Source organism: Seriola lalandi, unplaced genomic scaffold, assembly GCF_002814215.2.
Source record: "Seriola lalandi dorsalis isolate HSWRI2012SDOR001 ecotype SW California unplaced genomic scaffold, Sedor1 jcf7180002054736, whole genome shotgun sequence".
Classification (NCBI taxonomy): domain Eukaryota; kingdom Metazoa; phylum Chordata; class Actinopteri; order Carangiformes; family Carangidae; genus Seriola; species Seriola lalandi.
The window spans coordinates 985,406-1,007,925 of NW_019525289.1; the positions used below are offsets into that span (position 1 = coordinate 985,406).

Below are 22,520 nucleotides of genomic sequence, written 5' to 3' on the forward strand. Positions count from 1 at the left end.
AAAAGCTCCAATTATCCGTTATGGGAAATAGGGTATACTGCAGCAGTAAGAGCAAGATTAAAAATAATGTAAATATAATCAACAAACGCTAAACATTCAAAGCATCTTAGATGATACCCAGCCCTAATAAGATGTTAGGTTCTACCTGTAAAATATCCAACAAAGATCAAATGATGACACTCCTTATTAAATCAGGTACAGAATGTGATTGTAACAGTAGATCGACACTAGCTGTGGCTAATTCCTCAGTCTGTGCTTTTATTTTGAAGGTTACGATCAGTCACTATTTGTGACTTTTTTGAGGATGGTGGAGGGATGGATGAATTGATGGAATGTATGACTGACAGCAGTTATTTAAAACACTAAAATTAGGAAGAAATGAGGGAAAACTTTCTTTTGTCCCGGAGGAAGAACTCCTTCCAACAAGCATTAAAGTCCAATTTATTTGTTCTGACTTCTGTCATTCCAAATTCTTTCTCTCTATTTCAAATCTCCAAGCAGTCCAGACAGCAGTGGGACTCTCTGACTCTGTAGGAGAGCATCCCAGACCGGCATTATGTCCCACTCCAAGTTTCCGACAAACAAAGCGGTGAAAGAAGTGGTGTGTGATTTATTAGGAGCTTATTCACTGGCAGTGAGCAATACATGAAGGAATGTTGCCAGACATTGTTGTAGCTCCTTAAAAAGAGCAGCAGTTGTTACTCAGACTTTAAAGCACACAGATAATGTTTTTAATTTCTCTATCTCACTAATTGTTCAGGCTTTTCATGGTTATTATTATTATAGGTCTTTAAGAAATGTATCCATGGATAGATTCATAGAGGCTATGGAAGCCCATTTCTGCCGGACAAAGAAAAGACAAAAGAAGAAAGATAATAGGCTTGTCAGGGACCAAACAGAGAGGCAACAAGAACACAGGAGTTGCTGTTGAAAAAAAACAGGGTTTTATTTACCCGAATATTACAAAATAAGAGTATAATAATTAGGCCAATAAAAGAGGTCAACAAAACATAACTATATTCAAGATAACAACTAAACAACGTGTTAACTGAACAAACTGACCCAAAACAATTACACATGAGGGAACATATATGTAGTGGCTTGACCAAACCAAATAACACACAGAGGGGTTAAAAAATGGACGCTAACTAGAACTAAATAGCAAGCAAAGCTACCTAAACCCAAAATCTCCCCCATGGGGCCTTTACAGTTGGTGTGAGCCAATCAGCTGACTCCCAGATTGAAGAGTCCTCAGCCTTGAGTTAGTGATTGTTGAGACGTCCCTTCCTGGTGGAGAAAAGGGCATGTCTAAACACAAAGAAACAAATGATTCATAAAACAGAAAATTGCCTATGTAACCCTACAATGTTAAAATGTGTGCACTCCATAAAAACCAATGTAAGGTTAAAGCAAATAAACAGATAAAGCAATTAAAATGGTATTAAATGTTAAGGTGTTATTGACTACAAATGATATTGTTTGGGTGTGGTTGACTGATGAAAATAACCTATGTTGGTAACTAATGAGGTGAATTAGGATTTGAAATGATATTACCCTGTGTGGTTGTCCTCCTGTGTGGCTGTGGCCATATGAGACACTTAATCAAAATTTTACTTTCAAGGTCAAAAAGCCCATTTCTGCTTGTAAAAGAGAAAATAAACAAGAATGAAAGTTTACAGATGACTATAAAAAGAAATACTCTCACTATGAGACAGTAAATCCAAATGTCGACTGTCTGTCTGAATTATGACCTACGAGGTCAAAGCATCAGATAGTATTTTAAAAGTTCTACTTTTTTGGTCAGTAGTATGAGATATTAAGTCACAATTTTGACTTAAAGTGGCAAATTATTTCATAATATTGCTTCAATAAGTCAAAATAAGCAGTTAAAATTTACCTTATTATTTTTGACTTAAAGAAATGTCTTACAAACACATAATTTCTCATAATAGCTGCTCATAATTTTGACTCCTCTTGAATAATTTTAGGTTTTTCCATATCCTACAGCTATAAATGGGCTTCTATAGGGAAGTACTAGTCATTTTATATTTTTGTGCATGGTGGATTTTCAAATATTATTAAATGTTTCCATGGTGGGTTATTAAATTTGTTACTCAGAAGTAACAAATTATGAGATACTAATTATAAATTTTACTTGATAGGTCAAAAGTATGAGACATGAAGTATGAGACAAGGCTAAATAGAAATACTCACAAGTAAGTAGTATGAGACACTTAATCAAAATTTTACTTTCAAGGTCAAAAAGCCCATTTCTGCTTGTAAAAGAGAAAATAAACAAGAATGAAAGTTTACAGATGACTATAAAAAGAAATACTCTCACTATGAGACAGTAAATCCAAATGTCGACTGTCTGTCTGAATTATGACCTACGAGGTCAAAGCATCAGATAGTATTTTAAAAGTTCTACTTTTTTGGTCAGTAGTATGAGATATTAAGTCACAATTTTGACTTAAAGTGGCAAATTATTTCATAATATTGCTTCAATAAGTCAAAATAAGCAGTTAAAATTTACCTTATTATTTTTGACTTAAAGAAATGTCTTACAAACACATAATTTCTCATAATAGCTGCTCATAATTTTGACTCCTCTTGAATAATTTTAGGTTTTTCCATATCCTACAGCTATAAATGGGCTTCTATAGGGAAGTACTAGTCATTTTATATTTTTGTGCATGGTGGATTTTCAAATATTATTAAATGTTTCCATGGTGGGTTATTAAATTTGTTACTCAGAAGTAACAAATTATGAGATACTAATTATAAATTTTACTTGATAGGTCAAAAGTATGAGACACTAAATCTAAATGTTACTCTATAGGTCAAAAAGCTGACTAAAAAAAGAAAATTTCTGCTAGTAAAAGAAAAAATAAACAAGAATGAAAGGTTAACTATGAGTTGTGTCAGCATTATTAGATATTAAGTCATAATTTTGACTTAAAATTACAAAATAGTTCATATAAGTCAAAATAAGTGGTTACAGTTGACTGGAAATGTCATACTTTTGGCTTAAAAAGTCACCAACTCATAATTTCACATAATAGCTTCTCACAATTTTGACTCATCTTGAATAATTTTGTTTTTCAATTCCTTACATTTTTTTAAAATCATTATTATTTTTTTATTTTTGTGCATGGTGCAATATTAAATGTTTCCAGAGTCCATGAACGTCCTTACTCTTAAATTCTTTTAAAGTGTACAATTAGTGCACTTACTTTGCTATGTCATTTTAAATCTATTGAAATGTACCTCATTGAGAAGTGTGTGTGTGTTTTTTTTTTTCACATATATTTGGGCGGTAATAATAAAAAATATATATGATATGATAATAAGTCTTTTTTATAGGCATATTATTATCCTGAATGTGTCATCCGTATATTTTAGTCAACGCTAATAAAAAACAAATCTCAGAAGATGCTTCTGTAGTCATTGTCCTCGCTTCCCCACTCCACTTCCCATGCTGCATTTCGAGGGGGGCGTCGACAGCGCACATGTGCACACGCAGAAATAGCGAGCATGAACTGAACTGTTAATAACTCGTCAATAATATTCCACTTTTCTATCCCGTTTCCCAGTCGTATCAGTGGGTCCAGCCGGACAGCATGGCCGCCGAGGAGGACGACGCTCTGCTCTTTCTAATCTACCAGCACCTGAAGGTGAACGGCTACAAGAAAGCAGCCAAGGTGCTGGAGAAACACGTTACTCAGGTAAGAAGTTTGGGTCCAATTCGTCAGCATTTGCAGTGATTGAGTGTAGGACCGACCTGCCTGCGTCCTGCCTCGCTGAATTCTTATCAAATGTGATTATATTGGTGATTGTATTGTCATTTCGTGAGCGGACATGCCTGCTATATGCATGTTATATAAGAAACTGAATTAAATATGACTTGAGTGTGTTTTTGCTCAGTGTTGCTGTTAGTAAGCTGCAGGTCACTCAGCCCTGTGTGTGTTACAGCACATGGCTCCTTGTTCAGGCCTCCTGGAGGAAAAGAACATAATGTTACAGAAGCTGCATGGCTGTAAAAACAAGCCTGCTGTAGGCCTGCTGCTACACACACCGACTCCCCATTCAAAACCTCCTTAGGTTTTTACTGTATTTAGTGATTACAGTTGTTTATCATTAGTTAAATGTACTAGAACTTCAATGATTAGTAGATTAATCATGTAGTCGATGAACAGAAAATTATCAATTTGATAACCGATGAATCTGTTAGAGTTGCTTATATAAGCAGAAATAGCCAAACACTTGATGTTCCAGCTTTTTACATGTGAGGATTTGCTGATTTTCCTTTTCTTACATTATAGTAAATTGGAATATTTCTGGATTTTATGCTGTTGGTTGGAAAAACCAGACATTTGATGATGATGCATTGATCTGTAAGGTGTTATGATAGATATTTTTCACTTTTTTCTGATGTTTTAGAGATCAAATGATGAACTGATTCATTTAGAAATAGTATTGGTGAAAATAATCATTAGTTACAACCCTAAACTGTCCGACCCATGTGCATGTGCACAGTCACGATGCAACCAGACACACATGATAGTCACCACATTCCTCAGTTGAAGTCTTGCCTTCTGTTCTTGGTATGTTTTTTAATATGTTCTAAAAAGTTTGCCAAATTAAAATAATAATAATGATACTAATAATAAAATTAAAATCTGAACTGTTCAAGCTGGTTAGATGATCAAACCCATAATTGAAGTCACTGTGTTGTTTCAGCTGTAAAAATAGCTTATTTTTCCGCTAATGCTCCCAACAGAGTATTTTTATTTTTCTTGCACTTACATGCACAAAAGATCACAAATGTGTTGTTACGTTGAAACTTCAGCTGTGTTCAGTCCCAAGTTTCAGGTTTCAGACTCGTGAGCTAAAAATATCATGGTCAGAAGTTGCTGACAAGTGTGAATTTTTGGAAGAGCTGCCAAAGTGTATTTTTCAGAGGATATTTCTCACATATTGTGAGCATCATTGCCCTTATCCAAGATTTGAATTCCTCACAAACTCTCATATTGCTAAGTTTAGTATGTTGCTGCATGGATTCATTTCCGGGAGCATGTGGCATCAAAGTGGTAACATTCCTGAACCACAGGAAATTTCCAATTTCCCTTTCAACCATTTTTTGTTTGGCGTTGCAGAAATATTGTTGATGAAATCAGCCAAAACTTGTAAAATGTGGCTTCAAGAGAAATATGTTGAGAAAGTTTCAAACGCACCGTTGTTTGTGTGTAGGTGGAGACACCAGAGGAGAGCTCCAACCTACATGATATCTACACAGGCTGGATGAAGTAAGTAACACGTTGCTGCTTTACTTTCTAATGATACTTTTATAGCTGTAACCCCAGTTTTTATAAATAAATAACAGGTTTAAACATTAGCCTTCTCAAATGTCATTAGCCATTTCAGATACAATTTGAGAGTAGAAACTGAACTAAAGCTTAGGCTGGGCTCTCCAACAATAATATGCTTTGAATATATGTATATGGTTACAACGACAGGGCCAAGAAACACAATGTATATTAGAAGTGCAGGTAGATAATATTGTTTTCTATACAGTGAGCTGCTAGACTATTAACTAAAAGCAGAATAAGATGGTTATTTTCAGAACAGAACAAACTGTAAAGAAGAAAAACCTGAAGAATAAAATCCAATATTTCAGAAATGGAAATAATACTTGGTGATTTTATGGTTGTGATGATGGTTATTGAAAGTTTGATGATTTAAACCAGGCTTAAGTCAAATACTGAGGATAAAGAGTTGTGTGTTCACTATAAACTTTGATTACCAAGCACTTTTGTCAGTTCACTCGCGCTGGTTCGTTTACTGTGTTTCCTTTGATCATTGGATTTTATGAGTTTGCTTTTTGAAATAATGACAGCTCAGCAGTTAACACGTTAACACGGCCCAGAGACACACAGAGAAGGTGAATTGTAGACTTCAAATTGTCCATATGAACAGGATGTGACTAGTGTGTGTGTGTGTGTGTGTGTGTGTGTGTGTGTGTGTGTGTGTGTGTGTGTGTGTGTGTGTGTGTGTGCTCTCACTCTGAATGGCTGTCTGGCCCTCCTGCCCAGTGTATTTTGGGACTGGCGGCAAACCCCTGCCACCCAGAAAAGGATTAAATGGGCAGCAGATGAATGAATGAATGAATGAATGACATCATCCTATCAGAGTTTCCATTGGTCCTTGAAAGTCCTTGAATGTGATGTTTAAGAATGTGTGGGAACTAGGTCTGGGACGATTATCCGACGTAATCGACGTTGTCGATTATAAAAATTATTCGACGTGAAATTTTAGTGTGGACGCGTCGTGTAAAACCACACAGGGTAAATGTTCATAGAACAAAACCGGAACTTTCTAATGGGACCGTTTATATCCATCGTCTTTGGTTTACCCGGACAACGCGGTGACGTAATTGAAGTCATTGACTACGTGAATGATTTGCGTCTGTGTAATCTATTTGAACAACATGGCGGCGTCTACCAGCGGTACGACGGAGCGTGTGGAGCAACAGGCGGCAAAAAAGGGTCGCACACGGTCCTCCAAAGTTTGGGAATACTTTAATCTTGACACCAAAGGTGCAGTAGTTTGCAGACTCTGCAAAGTGCATCTGGCATATCTCTCTAGCACGACAGTCATGCACGAGCACATAAATAGGAAACACCCTGGTGCAGTGTGTGTGTATTGGACGGGGCAAATTGTTATATTAAATGACTAACTGGAAAATAATTGCAATAAAATTACTGTTAGGTTAATAAAAAAAATAATCGTTAGATTAGTCGCATAATCGAAAAAATAATCGCTAGATTAATCGTTTAAATAATAATCGTTTGGGAGAGCCCTAGTGGGAACCCTGATTTTCCAAATTTGTTCTTGCACTAAAGTAAATCAAATGTAAACCAATCGATATCGTATTGGCCTGAATATAGGACGATCCTTTTTGTCCTGCAGTTGTTGTTGTCGTTGTTGTTGTCGTTGTTGTCGGGAAAATATGTTTTTTTAAAGATGAGAAACACTATTAAAGTTATAGTCATGTCAGGAAAGTTTCAATGTCTGACGTTAAGATCCTCATCTGTGAAGACTTTTCTGTGTTAAAACCATGAAACACTCCTATTGAAGCAAAGTGGAAATCCCACATTTGTGTTTTTCGTCCAAGTATGATTTCAAGTTGAACTAATCCCTCACTACTCATCATGACAGTCGTGTCACTGACTTTTGGCTGTTTGACTGATGATTTGGTCCCCGGCCTGTTTGTGCAGTACAAATGTCAGGAGACACTTTCAGCTCGTTTTCACTCATCAAGAGTTTATTTCCTCCAAAACACATGAGCCATCAGAAACTCAAAGTTGTGGAGGCACATTTTTTTTCCCCCAATCTGATGTTTGACGTGAACACTGACAAGCTCTCAATGACAGGCGTACAGAGAGGGCTGGTCGACCACGGTCCTGCAGGTCACTGCACTCTGATAACACTGGCAGAACCTCTGTGTTGTATATTCACGCCAATACTGCTAAATCTTATAAATGACTTTCAGCTTAAATAGCTGATTATAGGAAATAGTGTTTATGTATGAATTCTACCTGTGTGTGTTTGCGTGCGTGTGTGTTTTCTAGGCTGTGCTCTCTCGCCCACCATGCCAAGCAGGAGACAGAAGACGACTCTGCCACTTTAAAGGAGAAGAGCATCAAACCAGAACCTGCCACCACCGAAGAAGAAGAGGGCGCAGACACCAAACTCTCCAACACTGCAGAAGAAGATAATGTGGAAACCAAGCCTGCTCTTGGTAAAACTTTATTTATTGTTTTTGTTTTGTGAGTGTGTGTGTGTGTGTGTGTTTTTTTTTTTCCATTTACAGTGTGAACATCAGTATATTTATTTCAGCTGAAATGATTATATGAACATTTCAACATGTCACTTTCAGATCCGGGATGTTGTGCGTCCCCTTGTGTGTTTTTTTTGTAATATTTTGCAGCTGGTTTTCATTTTTATTTTTCAGTATTAACCCTGATATCAGCGAGTATGACTCCAGTCTAAAACACTGTATATATTTTGTTCTCCTCTGTCAGGGCTCGGGGCAGATGGTGTGGAGTCATCCGGTGCAGACCTCAGCTGTGTGGGGAATGACGCTGAGGCCGTCTCTGAGCAGCTGCTGGAAGCTGCAGGTGAAGCTGAAACAACAACCGTGGACAAAGAGAACTCCGACTCCTCTGATGGTGAAGAGGAAGAAGAGAAGAGGGAGGAAGAAACAAAAACGGAGCAAGAGGTGAGCAGAGATGAGCACCTCACATGTCATTGAAAAAGGGTTTGTGTTGTTCTGTCTGTTTGTGAAACGCAGTATGTGACACATATCAGTGAACTGACAGTGAGAGAGGCAGGTTTATGATCGGAGGCGTACCGCTTTGAATCCCTGAAACATCTGAAATGAAGGTGGGGGAAAAAGAAAATGTCATCCCGTCCCTCAGCTGTTGAGCATGGCATTAAACCCTCAGCTGCTGCCATGGGAGCCAAAGTTTTCGTTTGAGTGTGAACCAGAGTTAGATCACTCCATCTCTCCCTGATCTGGTTTGCTTTCCCACTGTTTTATTGTGTTTCCACTCGTGTGCTTCTTGCGTCGTCCTTTTGTCAGCAGAGTGCAGCTGTTTACCTCCGTTGCCAGGAGATGAGATTGGCACCTGGATTGACGTATGCAGGAAACATTGAGAACAATGACCAGCTGGTTCTGGCTGTGTCTGGAGCATCCATCATCCGCTAACCCTCACAGGGAAAAAAATTTTGTTTTTCAGTAAAATCACTAATTATGTTATTATGACATCATGTCATCCAAAATGTAATGTAATCTAAAGAAGATTCAAAAAGATTAAACAAAGGAAGATCATGGAAAAAAGACGACAGTCATACAGTCAAAAATCCAAGATGTCAGATTCAATTGAACAGCTACCATGTGAAAAATGATCACAACATCCAAGAATATAATGTGCTACTGCTTTCTAATAAACCTCAAAATATTAAGAGCATAGAACATAATGTTTGCAACACAAAATACAAATATCAAAGTACATCAGAAATAATTGATTTACAACAGTTTAGAGCAAGACCTGGAAAGACCACAGGGAAAGTGAAGGAACTTCCTATGAGCCATGGGACTCAGAAGTTTCCTAAAAAACAAACAGGATGAAAAATTGAAACAGAAGTAGTTTATCTTGGGTTTATATTTTCAAAGCTGATTGCGCAAGAAAACTAAGTTAATAAAATGCGATTGTAGTTGTAGTAGTTTGAAAATTAAAGAAACTAGAAAGAAGTGACAAGTGAGCCTTTGTTCTATGAACTGCCATCATGGTCACACACATAACTGTTGTCCAGTCACTGTAATAATGTGCTGATAGATGAACAGTAGCGCAGTGTTATTTTATGCTTCTGAAATACACACACACATTACATTATGTCCACTCGTCTGTCCTGTGTCTGTTAGTTTGAGTTAGTTTGCTCTGTTGTTATCTCGTGTGTGTGTGTGTGTGTGTGTGTGTGTGTGTGTGTGTGTGTGTGTGTGTGTGTGTGTGTGTGTGTGTCCAAATCGTGTCTCTGTTCTTTTATGTTGGCTCAGCGATGCAGTAGATAATGCTGTTTGGATAGAAACTGTGTGTGTGACAGAATGATAATCTTCTGAGACAAATTTTGTGTGTGTGTAAAACTGTGTTGTTAATAGCTCACTGTGGATTTGTTTACAGCTGCTGGAAACCCTGATAACTTTGCTTTGTGTCTTGCTCTCTCTACTAAGTTGAGTACAGCAGCGCCACGGTGCTGATTTCTAACGGAACAAACATGTTTCTACTGAATTAAAAGCAGACATAGTTTTGGTTTTACTTTCTTTTGTTGTCCTACCCCCATCTGGTCAAATTAAACATGGCCAAGATCAATATAATCTGCCAAACATAGTTGACATCATGTGTCATTAATTTTTTGTGGTACTGGCATATATTTCCCAGTTATAGCATCAGGATTTTCAGTTGAGTGATCTTGTCTGTGTCACGGCTCTAAGGATGGACGGTCGGTCGGTCCATCACTTTGATCCCCTTGACTTGACTTCTCCTCTGGCGCCACCATGACGCTGAGATGTGTGGCTTTGAATGAAATGTCTCAACAACTGCTAGGGCTGGGCTATAAATCTAATTTAATTTTTAATTACAATTTTGGCTTCTAACGATTATGAAAACAAGATAATTGAGATAATACAATAATTGTACTGCATTCTATTTCGCAACAAATTTCATCCCCACTACAAAAACCATCCCCCTTTCTACATCCTGGTTACATTTTGGCGTATGGTACCAATGTATGAAGGAGCGACATCTTGAGCAGTACCAATTGTTTGTGCTCAGTATTGTGTCTGGTTTGACAATACTTTATCTTGTCCCATTTCCAGTGTGACCGCACTACAGACTGAAAAGCTGGGACACAACATTATACCTGCTATTAGCATTTAGCTCAGAGTGCCTCATTATACCAGGATTGTTTAGTCCTGTTGCCTACATTTGTTTTTTAAAATAAATGTTAAATCCCATTTCAAGAAAAGGTCGTTAATGTCCCTTGAGTTCAGCTTTCCGAAACCATCAGACTTTTTCTGACCACTGGGAAAAGAGAGCTGCTAACAAGGCTAACAGGCTAACTGCCCCTGCCACAGCTTCTAAGTTTCTGCTTGTACATATTTTCCAGTCAGCTCCTGTTGAAGCATCTGCCAAGGCGACTAACCGAGCAGAAGGCTGCAGCTCAGATTCCTCTGACTCTCAGGAAGCGGCTGAACCCACCCTGGGCAGCTCCAGCCCTGTCGACCTCAGTCAAGCTGCCGCTAGTCAGACTGAGGATCAACCGCCGGCCTCCAGCTCAGGAGGCGAGAGCAGAGAGGAGCACCAAGAGATGGTCGATGAGCCAAAGCAGGTTTGTGACCTGAGGCTGAATCTGAAGTATGTGGTTGTGCAAGTTCCTTCCTCTCATTAACATGTAAAATCCTCCTGCAGTATGTGTCCAGTGAAAAGTTGCTCTACTCTCAGCCCTGACACTCACTGTTTTCTTCTGCTTCCACACTGCAGAGATCATTACTCAGCAGCAAATATTCATTACATTTTTTACAGTGTGACACAATTAGTCCTACATTTGAGCTGCTTGTCTCTCCTACAACTCCCACATGTACTGTGCAGTTTCATCCTGCTCCACCAAACTGCACTGAAAAAATGAGCAGAATTGTTAATTAGGTTTAACCACAGCTCATAAAAAACAGGAGTAGCTGTTGACTCTTGGCTCAGCTGAGCCTCCGTTTCCTCAGCTCACCCTCTGCACATCTGAAACTTATTTTGCAGAGGATTGCGACAGGCTGAGGTGCATTGTTTGTGCTGTTGAGTTTCCAGTAGGAATCACTGCACGCTGTTTTTCTTTGCTGACTCATGAGATTTTTAAGATTATTCTGGCTCTTGAAGGTTTGGGATTAAATGTCACCATGAAAACGTTGTTTGCAACAAGCCACTTGTCTTCTCAACGATGATTATACAAAACGGTGAACTCCTGCGGGCTGCTGTGGATATGAGTGAACCACTGCACATGATACAATTATCTGTTGGAATAAATTGAAACTCCAACATGAAATGTCAACTTAACTTAACTTTAAACCTCTGCACATTTATATTGTTTAAACCAGATTTAAGCCACACTCAGTGGATAACAGTGTTGATCCACCACTTTGGTCCAGACTGAAATATTTCAACGACTATTTAAAGGGATAGTCTGGGTCATTTGACGTGGGGTTGTAAGAGGTAGTCATGCGTAGTCGGTGTGTAGTAGATTCAGATCAGCACGATGGCAGGAAACACCGGTGCACTAGCAGAGCTATGTGTTACTGTGCATCGGGCCAGCAGGAAAAAACGTGTTTTAGACACTTTTAAAAGACGGCAACTGAAACAATCCAATATCCGTTTAAATGTACGCTTCCTGTAGAATATTTTTAGTGGTTCATCTTCCTGTCAAAACAGCACTTCCTTTGGTATTACATTTCAATCACTGAACTACCGTATTCCTATGAATTCCTACTTTCCTAGGAAAGTGCTGTTTTGACAGGAAGATGGATTTAAAAGTGTCTAAAGCTCTGCTAGTGTACCGGTGTCTCCTGCCGTCTCTCCTACCCAGCAGCGCACTGATCTGAATCTACTGCAAGTAATACACCAACTATGCATGACTTTCTCATACAACCCCACGTCAAATTACCCAAGCTATCCCTATGATTGTTGTGAAACTTTGTCCATGCTTGTGTTGTCCCCATCAGAGCATAAATTTCACTTATCCAGTGAAATATTTCATCATCTAATAGATGTCAGAAGTTTGTACAAACATTGATCTTAATAACGTCAGTGATTCCCCGACTGTTCCTCCACCACAGGGAGTTTGTTTTTGTCAGTTTTGAGTGAAATGTCTCCACAACTATTATATGAATTGCCATGAAACTTAATGCAGATATTCACGTCCCCCTCAGGATGAACTATTATAACTTTGTCCCCTAACTTTTCCTTTTAATGACATCAACAGGTCAAGTGGCCAGTCAGTACTTTATGACCAAATAGCTGCAAACTGATCCCCATCAGCGTCTAGCTGTGTGGCTAATTAGCAAATATCAGCATGCTAACACGCTAAACTGAAGATAGTGATTAACATTATGACGTTGGAGTTCAGCTCAAGTCACCACTGCCAGTGCTACTGTAGACTCGGTCCTGTTGAACTTCAGCTGGTTCCAGGGTTGCACAGTTAATTAAAAATAATAAATCATTTCATAACTTTCAAGATTGCACAACATTTCAGAGTCGAAACCCTCGGCCTTGGCACCTCGTGATGTAACTGATTGTTGTTCAGTTTTTAGTTATTTCCATATGTATCTTCTAGAAATCTAGCCAGCAGCAAAATCAGGTTAATTACAACTTATTCTCATAGTTCTGTCTTTCATTCCTCTCAGTGCCAAAAACACTGTATTCACCATGTTAGTTTCTCAGTTCTCAAAATGAAGCAACATCACTAAGAATTAATTGGATAAAAACTGAGTCAGACTCTCAGACAGGCTGTAAACAAAACAGCAGGTTAGATGAACAGTAACATGACCGTAACTGTTTGTTGTAAACATCCGTCACAGTTCACAGAGCGACTTCTGGTTCAGATTTCAACAGTGTGCATCGTTTTCCTGTGTAAGAGGAGATAACTACTAACATTCTGGGTGTGCTCTCTCTCTGTATTGCAACAGAATAATGGTTTTTACATTTTTCCACTAAACTTTCTTGCTCCGTTATTCTTAAGTCCCTACATTTTAGGAAAAAAATAACAAAATGAGAAGCTGTCATTTTTTCTTTATTAATCCTGAAGGGAAATGGCCAAATTACATAAGAACAACACAAACTACACAATGACATCCAAAGAGGTAGATTAGAAATAATAAAAACACGTAAAAACTAGAAACTGGAACACTGCTCTAAATCTCTACACCTACAATATAATGCCTGGTAATATTTAAGTTTATTCTGCCCTGTTCTCCTTCCTCAGGAGCCAGAAGCAGCCATGGACGTCTCTAATGCTGCAGATGAAACCTCTGCCTCAGAGCAGACAGCTGTCAATCAAACTGAGGCCACACCTCCCTGCAATCAGGAGGCAGAGGATGAGGAAGGCAGCACTGCAGAGGTGTAGTACTGGCTGCTCTTTATGTATTTGTGGATATCTATGGTCATCAGGATCCTAAAATCCCCCGAGTGAACGGTGATAAGATTAAATTCATCTCTGCATTCCACATTGTTTAAATCAGAGGTGGCAAACCTGCAACTCACTGTAGCTTTTTGTTTTTAATACTGACTAGAAAGGATCCAGTCTGTCATGAATAAAAGAAACTAAATATAATACAAATAAAGCCAAAATAAATTAAGAAGAAAAAAATCCTGAGAATCTTGGTGTCTGGTGTTGGAGACTGTTGTTGACCTGTTGATCTCCCATGTAGAAGTCCAGCCAGGCTGAGCCCGCCAGCCAGGCTGAGCCCGCCAGCCAGGCTGAGCCCGCCAGCCAGGCTGAGCCCGCCAGCTCAGACCCGACAGCTGAGGAGACCAATGAGCAGCCAGCCAAGAACGAAGCCACGCCCCCTCCAGGTATGAACAACCAATAGCTGATTGATAACCAGGTTGTTCTTTACCTGTTATGTATGGCATCTTTTCTGTCTCTTTCTCACTGCGCTGACAAGAATCACAAGCTGTTGTGAAGGAGCTGCTCAGAGGCCTCAGTCAGGAGCTCCAGTGTGACTGTTTTTCTTTATTACAGCCTCAAAGCTGCTGATCAAACACCACATGATAGTTTTCACATATTTAAATGGACAACTGCTGCTGCACAGGCGCAAAAGTCATGGGAAGGTCAGCAATGAAAAATAAAATAAGTTTTACCTTTTTTAAATTTAAACTGGGACTTAAATAATTAGTTGATTATCAAAATAGTTACCGGTAGATTTTCTTTTGTTAATTGGCTCATTTTTTGAGCTGTAACATGTTTACATGTCATTATTGCCTATTTTTTAAATTAATTTTCATATAGGAGTTGTTTCCAACTCTTGTCTCACTGGATGGATACTTAAAATTTTGAGAAAAAACTCTTAGATTTTATTTTTCATTAATCAAAAAAAAAACAAAAAACATTGAAACCTGTGGCCTTGTTACTACTTTGAGTGATGTCCTAATCTAAAATGGTTGTTCAGATTTTTTCCTTCACCCTAATACAAAAGAAATGAATGAAGCTTAATTTATGTTCCAACTCTTTTATTGGAACAATTTTGTTCTGAAATTCTCCATGGAAACTGTTGACAGTGTGAACATATGTGAGGAAATGTATTGTCTAATTGAGTTTATATTTTATTTTTTTTCATTTGGATGAATTAACCTTAATGCATTTCCAAAAATGAATCACAATTCAACGCTGCATTTATTGTTACACTGGACATTTTTAGGAGGAGGAAAACATTGTGTAGCTAGCTACTAGAGTGCAGAACTTTTGGATATATTTATTTGCAGAATGAAGGAACAGAAAAGAAAATAAGACTTAAAATTGAGGATTTTACCTTGAGGCGCTCGAACTTTGTGCCAGAACTTGTAAAGGTTTTTGAAGGATTGCTGCCAAATCCTGGAGAAACGGCTCTGCCAGCTCCGCTCAGAGGAGTTTTCCACAACGTCAGTCACTTGTTTAACTTCTCAAAGGTGTTTGTTAAGCTTGTCAGGGCTTGTTAGGCAAACTGGAGCAATGACTAGTCTGAGAATCACAGTCATCTGGAGCACAGTCAGCTCATTTACTTAAGTATTTTAAATTGATTCATGACTCTGGTGCAGAAACTTGTCAAACATTACTAACTGCTGGATTGCATTGCAATAACTGCTGGGATCATTAAATATTTCCACCTGTGCTTTTGTTGCTAAGGAAAGTTTGCAGAACAAGGAGTTTTGACTTCTCTGTTAAGAAACTTATGGAGTCACCATTAATGTTGTGTCATTTGATTGAGCCTGTTCTGCTTGGTACAACAGTTTGACAACTACATTTCAGAGTAAACTGCAGGTGGTGCTAAATAATAATATCCCCTACTGAAGGGGGCTACTGTTGGTAGCAGTGAATTTATTTTAGTAAGATTTAGCTTGGCCTCATTTTGTTGTTTCCTGAGTATAGTTACTACATTATAATTGGCTTAAGGATTAAAGCAGGACATCTTCTGTTTGTCTCTAAATGTCATGTTTGGTAAATACTTAAGTGCTTGTGTCCTAACAGGTTATGCAAGAGTATAGACTTGAGACAGCAGCTGTGTTTTCATCTTTTCCAGACCCTGACTGTAGTGCTGAAAATCCAAAAGAGGAAGAGGGTGAAGAGGACGAGACAGTGGAGGAGGAGGAGAAAGCCAAGGTATCAAAAATCTGTTTGGGACTTTACAGTGTTGTTGGGCCTTTTCCAGGAGCACGGGGATAACAGAATGTAAACCTAAGACAGTACTGTAACAGTAACTGTGTGTATGTTTTTCTCAGGCCAGTGACTTCACGTCTCCACTGAAGCCTGAGAACCAGACAGAGACTGGTGACCAAGGAGACGGCGCTGACCTTGCCATCACTGACACTGGTAACACAGTTACTGCCAAATTTAACACTTTTCTGTAGTGCATCATCCTTTACCCAAAATTTACAATATTACAACCTCCTTTTTAACATATTCTTTTATTTTTACACTTTAATGGACTGAATACATTTTGTGTCTGTGGTGGGACAAACTTCATATGGAACAGATGAAAGATAAGATTTTGGAACACATTTCTGCATACATTTGCATATTAACGAGGGGACTCTATCCTGAAATTCCTTCACACTTTAAGTTAAGTAGTTCAGACTAATACTGGATATGTAGTATGTAAAGACTCTTTGCTATTTAATGAGCTAATTGGTTTAATTAAGAGGAAACTGATTTAAACGATAACTCAAGAACAATACATAGTAGAAACTTCATACTTGCAAAGGTACTCCATCTGGTTAGAGTTTGCCTTGCTGCATAAATTTAAATATTAATGTATTAATATTTAAACCTCTGTTAGTATTCTTGATGACAAACTAGTTGTACTGTGAGCACAAGTCTTGTTTGTCATGGAGATCAAGTTTCAAAACACAGTATTCACAAATCTGTAAATGTACTTGAGTAACCCTCAGTAATTTTACTTTTACCCGCGGTTTATCTTGCAGATTTGTGGATTTATTCCTTTAAAATGATTTTGAAATGTTTGTCAGAGTTGCATTTTTTTGTGTTCATGGTCATTTAAATTTCTCTTCTAAATTTTAGTATTCCCCAGAGTAAATATATTTTTTATAAGAAAAAAAATATGAAGAATTTATGCAGCTGCACTTCCTTGTTTGTGTTTTTGAAAGTTAGACACACAGAATGTGCTATTTTATTGTGACTTTGTTTATCTTGTGTACCGTTTCTGCAGAATTGGGACAACAGTGACAGCACCAGAAACATGTCCTTTACGTTCATGCATACTGTGTGTTCTCAAAAGCAGTCAGAACAGGAGAACAAATGGAAGATATTTTTCTTTCTCTCTTGTAGAAAAGGCGACGGTGGCGGCTGCAGAAGAACAAACAGACCTAGACGGCTCCATCATGCTCAACATTCAGGTCGAAGACAGTGACGCAGCTGAGCGAGAAACCAGCCAGCTGCTCCCTGTGGAGGACGAGTCCTGCGAAGATGTGAGAACACCCAAGAAGAAAAAAAAGAAGAGCAAAAAGGAGATGGAGACAACTGAAGAAACACCTACCACAGACACATCCACCATAGATACACTCAGTGACACTCCTCTTACCTCCAAGTCTGCCAAGAAGAAGAAGCGAGACAAAAAGAGAAAGGAAGAGGAGAAGCAGCAGGAGGAGGAGGTGTCTCAGGTAACTCCATCAGAGAAGAAGGCCAAGAAAAGGAAAAGAGAGAGAGAGGAAGAGAAAGAGGAGGAAACTCCTGTCATTCCCTTGGAAAACAAAATTAAAAAGAAAAAGAAGAAGGTTAATGATGTGGAAGAGGCAGAGGAGAAAGTGGAGAATCCTCTGAGTCCGGCAGACACAGAAAAAAAGAAGAAGAAGAAGAAGAAAAAGAGGAAGAAGGAGGGAGGACAGGAGAATGAGGTGGCGCAGTCTAATGAAACACCAGCAGGGGGCGACGAAGGCACATACTCTAACCTGGATGCAACAGGTAGAAACAGGCAAAACATTTTTCCTCTTATTTCTGAACTAGGACTTTTTCATGAAACTAAAGCAGCTTTAACACTTTGTCATTAGTGTCAGTTGTATGATAAATTGTTCAGTTTAGTGATTTGTATGTTTTCTTTCTCTGCTCCTGCAGATGGAAACTCCTCTCAGCTCGCCTCGGCCAAGAAGAAACAGCGTCTCAGGAAGAAACTCAGCCTGAAGAAGAGGCTGAGGCTGCACAAGAAAGATGAGATGGTGAAGAGGAAGAACAAAGTCCCCGCAGGAAAGACTGAGGCCACAGGCAGAAAGAAGTCAGACTTTATTTCATTGGTATCTTTGTTAAAAAATACACACTGCTGTTAGTGCTTTACTGTCATTTGTGAGACATGTTTAAGATTTAAATTCAGTGAAACAACAGTAATAAGACTTGGTGAGACAGACATTTTCTAGAACTTTGAAAACAGTTTTTCAGCAATTTATAGTCAAGACTCCCGGGGAGTATATACCAATGTGAAATAAAAATCCACAAAGTAGTACTGGTAAAACTAATGTAGTCTGCAGTACATTCTCCCTTAATGAAGGTTATAATGTTCAGTTTTCTGTAGTTGTTCAGTAGTAAAATACAGACGTCACATGTTCACATTTTTCAGACAAAAACGGATCCAGGAAGCAGCGGAGGAGATGCCTCGGCCAAAACCAACCAAAAGACCCAAACTAGATGCTGCACAGGAAGACGACACACCAAAGAAGAAAAGGAACAGTGAGCAAGAAGAGAATTCCTCGAAGGAAAACCAGCCTCCAAAGACAAAGCCAAAGAAGAAGAAAAAGAAGCAACTGGTGAAGGAGGAAGATGAAAGCGGTGCGGTGAGCGACCTGATCGCTGAGCAACTTGAACAGGTCTCATCTCTGTGCTCGAGCGACGGGAAGAAGAAGAAGAAGAAAAAGAAGATGTTGATGGCTGATGAAGGCGAAGAGACGAGCGCAAATTCAACTCCAGTCACTGCAAGCCAAGATACTCCTGCAAAGAAAAAGAGTAAGAAATTCTCTGGTTGTTACAAATTTTGTGTTCGTGTGCCATGGATTTTATTTCTAACTGGCCTGCAAAATGATTATTTTCATTACTGATTAATAGTAATTTATTCAGCCAAATCGTGAAAAATGCAGTTTTCCAGAACTCAAGGTGATGTCTTGCTTGTGATTGTTTTTACAGTCCAAAAGCCAACAATATAGCTTTATAAATTATTGAACTATTAATTAATGGTGATAATTACCTCCTGATTGACTAATTGTTTTAGCAATAACTTATCACAGAAATTCCAATGTCATCACTTATTACATATTTTGGTCAAAATAGTTTAATAACAAAATTTAAGAAATCCTCATAAAAGATGTTAATATATGAAAATCATTATTTTGAGTCCAAGGCAAAGTGCTGCAGCTCAGTTTGTTTCCTCTTCAAGTTAAATTACACTTTTACAATTTTTTTGTACCAATGAAGACAACCTGTAGTGTATTTGTTCATTTTTCCCTTGTCCTTCTCAGTGCACACACAACAACTTCACAATGTGCTGATATCCATGTTTTGTGTTGACTCATGTTTTCAGAGAAGAACAGACTAAAGGAAAAACTGGAAGAAACTGAACCTGCTCCAGATGTTACAGCTGCTTCTATGGTACGTTGACGCACGCAAATCTTACTTTTTTGCTTGGAGAAACACTTGGTATTTCTGCGAATTATTATAAAATTTTTTGTTCTGATAATTCCAGAAAAAGAAATCCTCCAAGAAGAAAATTGTCTCCGATTAAATGTGGTAAGTAGCTACACAAGGTTTTCACTTTGACACAATGGGTGTTAGCTTAGCATAAAGACTGCAAACAGGGGCGAACCGCTAGTCTAGCGCAATCAAAGGTAAGAAAATACACCTACCAGCATCTCAGCAGTCTGGAGTCTTGTGTTGTTACAATAAGGTTGCCTGTCAACCAGCAACGACTCCAGCTGACATTTTACACTTTTGACTTTTAGCTGGCTTTTGTTAGCTGACTGTAGCTTTATATTTTATGTCTTATGAACCATTAGATATTAAGTTGTATGTATTAATGTTTGTTTCTTCAAGGCAGTTGCATGATCACATTTTAGATCAATTTCAATTGGCCCTGAGGCTCTTTCATGCATAGTGGAGTATTAATGAAGTGTTATTCCTGCTTTTACTGACACTTGAGCACTAATCTTCATGGATCATCTCACCTGCAATTAAAAAATATTTGCACACATTCAAACTTTAGTGTACCCTCGGGGAGTTTTGCTCTTCAGAAAATGGTTTACAATGAAAAACAAAATCATAAAGTCACAGTAAAACGTGAATGCTGGCTGCAGAAGTTGAGTAAAAAGTTCAGATAAGGCAAGCTGTTTAGTTAAAGCACAGAGATCTATTTTGCTTTAGTGATGACTAATGTTTTCTTTTTTTTGCCCTTGTGTATTCTCTGATTAGAAGTCAGTGGAGGGAGGATGACTTCTCTTGGACCTGAAAGCCCAAAAATAACAGGACAATCTGCATAATGTTGGTGCCTTTGCTCCTGATTCTTCAGTCTGAGATGAAGGGATTTTCTCCTTTCAGAAACAGAGGGGTACTTCTGAGGGAACATCAGTGTTTTCAGTCTGTTTTACTTTCTTTTGCTCTAAAACTGTGAAAACTCATACACCTTCAGTTTGTTTGTGTTTACAGTTTAAAATCCTCATCAGCAGAATGACGATTTAATCATACAGATTTTTTTTAATGGCAGACCTGTTCTTTAGGGAAAATTTTATTGGAATAACATTTGAAATTAATGACAACTTCTAGTAGCTGCGGTTCATCATATTAACTTGAGTATCATTTGAAATTACTATTACAGTATTTCTTCTTATTCAACAAAAGCAGCTGTAAAAGAACTTTATGAAATATTTTAAATTGATCAAATTCTGATCTAAAACAGGAACTCTTCGATTAAAGAATAACTATATTGCAGCAACTAATGCTTCTCTTTGCTATTGATTAATCTGTTCAATTAAACTTAAAACAGATAAACAGCAAATTATCCCATTGTTGAAGCTGAAAACAGTGAATGTTTGGAAGTTGTGTCATATTAGGGATGCAACAGATGATCAAAATAAAATTAATGACAAACTAATCGTTTCAGCTCAAATTAAAAAGTCTGAGCAGGAATTTTACGCCAACTTTTGATACTTGTAGCCAGGAACACATTTCAGTTGGTATCAGATAAGATGGTTAAGTACAAAGCAGCTCTGCCTTTGAGGGATATTTATATAATTAAAGCGGCACCTCATTAGAAGTGATAGAAGTTCTTACCTTATTACTTCCTAAAGTCTTCCTTCTTTGGACTGCTGGTTTACCATGTTGATGGTTACAACAGACGAGCTTTGCATTGATGGCACAGTGATGGGACCAAGCTGTGAACACAAAAGGTCATGTTTGAGCAACAACTCCTGAAAATTGTGAACAGTTGATCTTGATAATAAGATTTTGTTTCTGTCTTTGGAGCTTTAATGTAGAAAGTCAGTTTTGTTCTAACACTAACTCATGTTACATATGATGTAGTTTGACCTTTTTTTTTCTCTGTCAGTCATAATGCTGTGAAATTCAGTTTTTTCTTTGGAAATGGTTTTGTTTACACTGTCACTGTCGTTTACACAATTTTCTTAATAAGCCTATGAACTATGCACCTGATTTAATGCTGTTATTACATAATATTTACACTATTTGGATGTTTGTTTGCTTTTCCTGACAACCAACATGTTCTCCTCTCTGTAGGACACCAAACATGAAAATAAATCAATCCAACAGTTCTAATTTTGTTGTTTTGTACTGTTGCATTTGACTTGTTAAAATCAACATCCAAATTGAAACTAAACTGCTATATATATATATACAAAATAAAGCAGACAAATGTCAATAGTAATTACACCCTATATTTGATAGATATACTGTCATAGCGGTTAGTACGAAGCCTTGTTAACGATGACTTCTCTCTGCTTGCCTTGTCTTATGTATAGTTATTCAGCCAGTCAGTCGGGGACATTTAGAATTATAGGGCTGGTCCAGCTGTTGCAATCCAGCAAGAAAAATGTCATATCATAGTATAGTGTGTCATAAAAAAACACCATAGTATAGCATGTAATTAAAAACGTCATAGAATAGTCTATCATTAAAAATGCCATAGTATAGTATGTCATAAAAGCCATCAATGTATAGTAAGTCATAAAAGCATAGTATACTATGATGGCTTTTATGACATACTATACTATGGCATTTTTAATGATAGACTATTCTATGACGTTTGTTATTACATTTTTATGACATACAATACTATGACGTTTTTATGACTTTTATGACATGTACTATGATGTTTTCTTTGACATTTTTATGACATACTATACCGTGACTTTTTTAACGACATACTATACTATGGCGTTTTTTTATGATATACTGTTCCATGACTTTTTTTCATAACAATTTTATGGCATTCTGTACTTTGACGTTTTTTGATATATACTGTTCTATGAAGTTTGTTATGACACACTATGCTATAAAGTTTTTTATGACATACTATACTATGATGTTTTTATGACATACAATACTATGACGTTTTTAATAACATTTTTATGATAAACTATACTATGATGTTTTTTCATGACATACTACACTATGACGTTTTTATGATATACTATTTTATGACGTTTGCTATTACATTT

At 37.7% G+C, this 22,520-nt stretch overlaps 1 protein-coding gene across 2 annotated transcripts in view; it reads left to right on the top strand.

The window, feature by feature from the left end:
* The window catches only part of LOC111668372 (uncharacterized), a 32,469-nt gene extending 10,855 nt beyond the window's left edge, over positions 1–21,614 (top strand). Inside the window, exons 2-16 of one of the 2 annotated variants that reach the window (XM_087178815.1) lie at positions 3,594–3,725; positions 5,251–5,306; positions 7,632–7,801; positions 8,085–8,281; positions 10,729–10,950; positions 13,585–13,719; positions 14,030–14,174; positions 15,878–15,957; positions 16,077–16,167; positions 17,143–17,775; positions 17,926–18,082; positions 18,422–18,804; positions 19,376–19,443; positions 19,538–19,581; positions 20,260–21,614. In XM_087178815.1, coding sequence (XP_087034941.1) covers positions 3,594–3,725; positions 5,251–5,306; positions 7,632–7,801; positions 8,085–8,281; positions 10,729–10,950; positions 13,585–13,719; positions 14,030–14,174; positions 15,878–15,957; positions 16,077–16,167; positions 17,143–17,775; positions 17,926–18,082; positions 18,422–18,804; positions 19,376–19,443; positions 19,538–19,576 — 2,508 coding nt within the window. In that variant the 3' untranslated portion in view covers positions 19,577–19,581; positions 20,260–21,614. The remainder of the gene's footprint in view (positions 1–3,593; positions 3,726–5,250; positions 5,307–7,631; positions 7,802–8,084; positions 8,282–10,728; positions 10,951–13,584; positions 13,720–14,029; positions 14,175–15,877; positions 15,958–16,076; positions 16,168–17,142; positions 17,776–17,925; positions 18,083–18,421; positions 18,805–19,375; positions 19,444–19,537; positions 19,582–20,259) is intronic. The other variant, XM_087178816.1, reaches the window with a different exon arrangement.
* The last annotated feature ends 906 nt before the right edge of the window (positions 21,615–22,520 follow it).